Raw genomic sequence first — 1,317 nt, forward strand, 5'->3', positions numbered from 1 at the left:
AACAGTCCTACAGGATGTGTTGTCTCCTCCACATACACCGCAATCATCTCGTTTGGTTTTTGAACTCAAGATATGATCACAGCCCGCCCTCTATATTATTAACGTATAAAGATACAAAAGATAGTAAATAATGTCTAAATTAGTTCAAGACAAATGTAACATCAGACTTCCAGGTATTTATTAATTAATAAAATAATAATAACAACCACTTTTTAAAAACTATTTTATATGAATTATGACTGTTGTTGATTGTAGTTGAATTATAAGGTATCCTGCAATTACAGATATAGATAAAATTTCCTACCCAACACATCCCCTCCACACAAATATCATCCGTATCTGGCCCACACGAGGTACCGTCAATAACCTTTCGAGCAAGTTGGTAGTAGTGACTTCGACCTGCTACACGGCAGTGGAGACGACACTGATCCTTAGCATGAACTGAAAAAAAAACCATAATATTTTATAAATTTGTTTACAACACTAACAGTAAATAGTATAAGTCATTGATGTCATTGTTTTACCTCTAACAGTATTTTCTTAAACAACCTTTTTCTGGAAATTTAATGAATGCTAAATCCAAATAATGTTGACATAACTAAGCTTTATTTGGTTTTGACTTTATTTTCTTTAAACTATAACAGTTGGGACTTTTTTTTAATGTAATAATGCAACACTTTGGTGCATAGAAACTCTCTATATTTATTGCTTAACTGAGAATACCCTACTTACTACCATGATACATAGGCACCCATCTGACAGCACTATTCAAACCATTGACATTCAGATGTCGGCCATTATAAGCAGCACATTGCAATGCCCTGAAATCTTGACCGTCTGCACAAGGCTGGGAACAAAAAAACACAACTTGAAAGAGTAAAAAAAGTGCCAATCTTCATTAGCTCTAAACAAGCTTTATGCTTCATCACTGCCAGTTAGAGAATGTAGAACTCATGATGTTTCCTCATTTGACTTATATTAATGAGGGCTCAATAATACCATGGCGTAAAAAATGTTGGACTAATTGAGATATGACCTGCATTTATATTCAGGTAATATAAACATTGTAAAAAAATAAACACAGGAAGTGTGCAATAAATTAGTTTCAAATACAAACCTTTGTGTTACATGAACGATAACGTGTCCTACGTCCAATACAGTATTTCCCAGCATACTGTGGTGATGGATTATTGCACAAACGAGTTGCTTTTTTCACTCCTCCACCACAAGTTCTAGAACAGTTGCCATAAGCCTCCCATTTACCCCAACCTCCATCAACTGGATTTGGCTCAGAGTTTTTTCGAACACACCGTCCCT

At 34.9% G+C, this 1,317-nt stretch overlaps 1 protein-coding gene across 1 annotated transcript; it reads right to left on the minus strand.

The window, feature by feature from the left end:
- Positions 1-6: 6 nt before the first annotated feature.
- LOC117106461 (A disintegrin and metalloproteinase with thrombospondin motifs 9-like) lies at positions 7-1,309 on the minus strand (the record flags this gene model as incomplete). Its single annotated transcript, XM_033247823.1, has 4 exons — positions 7-90; positions 305-441; positions 733-847; positions 1,118-1,309. Coding segments are annotated over 4 exons (528 nt in total), but the record flags the coding sequence as incomplete, so codon positions are not given.
- Positions 1,310-1,317: the final 8 nt, after the last annotated feature.

This window comes from Anneissia japonica, unplaced genomic scaffold, assembly GCF_011630105.1.
Source record: "Anneissia japonica isolate Jap-2015-1 unplaced genomic scaffold, ASM1163010v1 scaffold122474_len1317_cov212, whole genome shotgun sequence".
In the NCBI taxonomy this organism is placed as follows: domain Eukaryota; kingdom Metazoa; phylum Echinodermata; class Crinoidea; order Comatulida; family Comatulidae; genus Anneissia; species Anneissia japonica.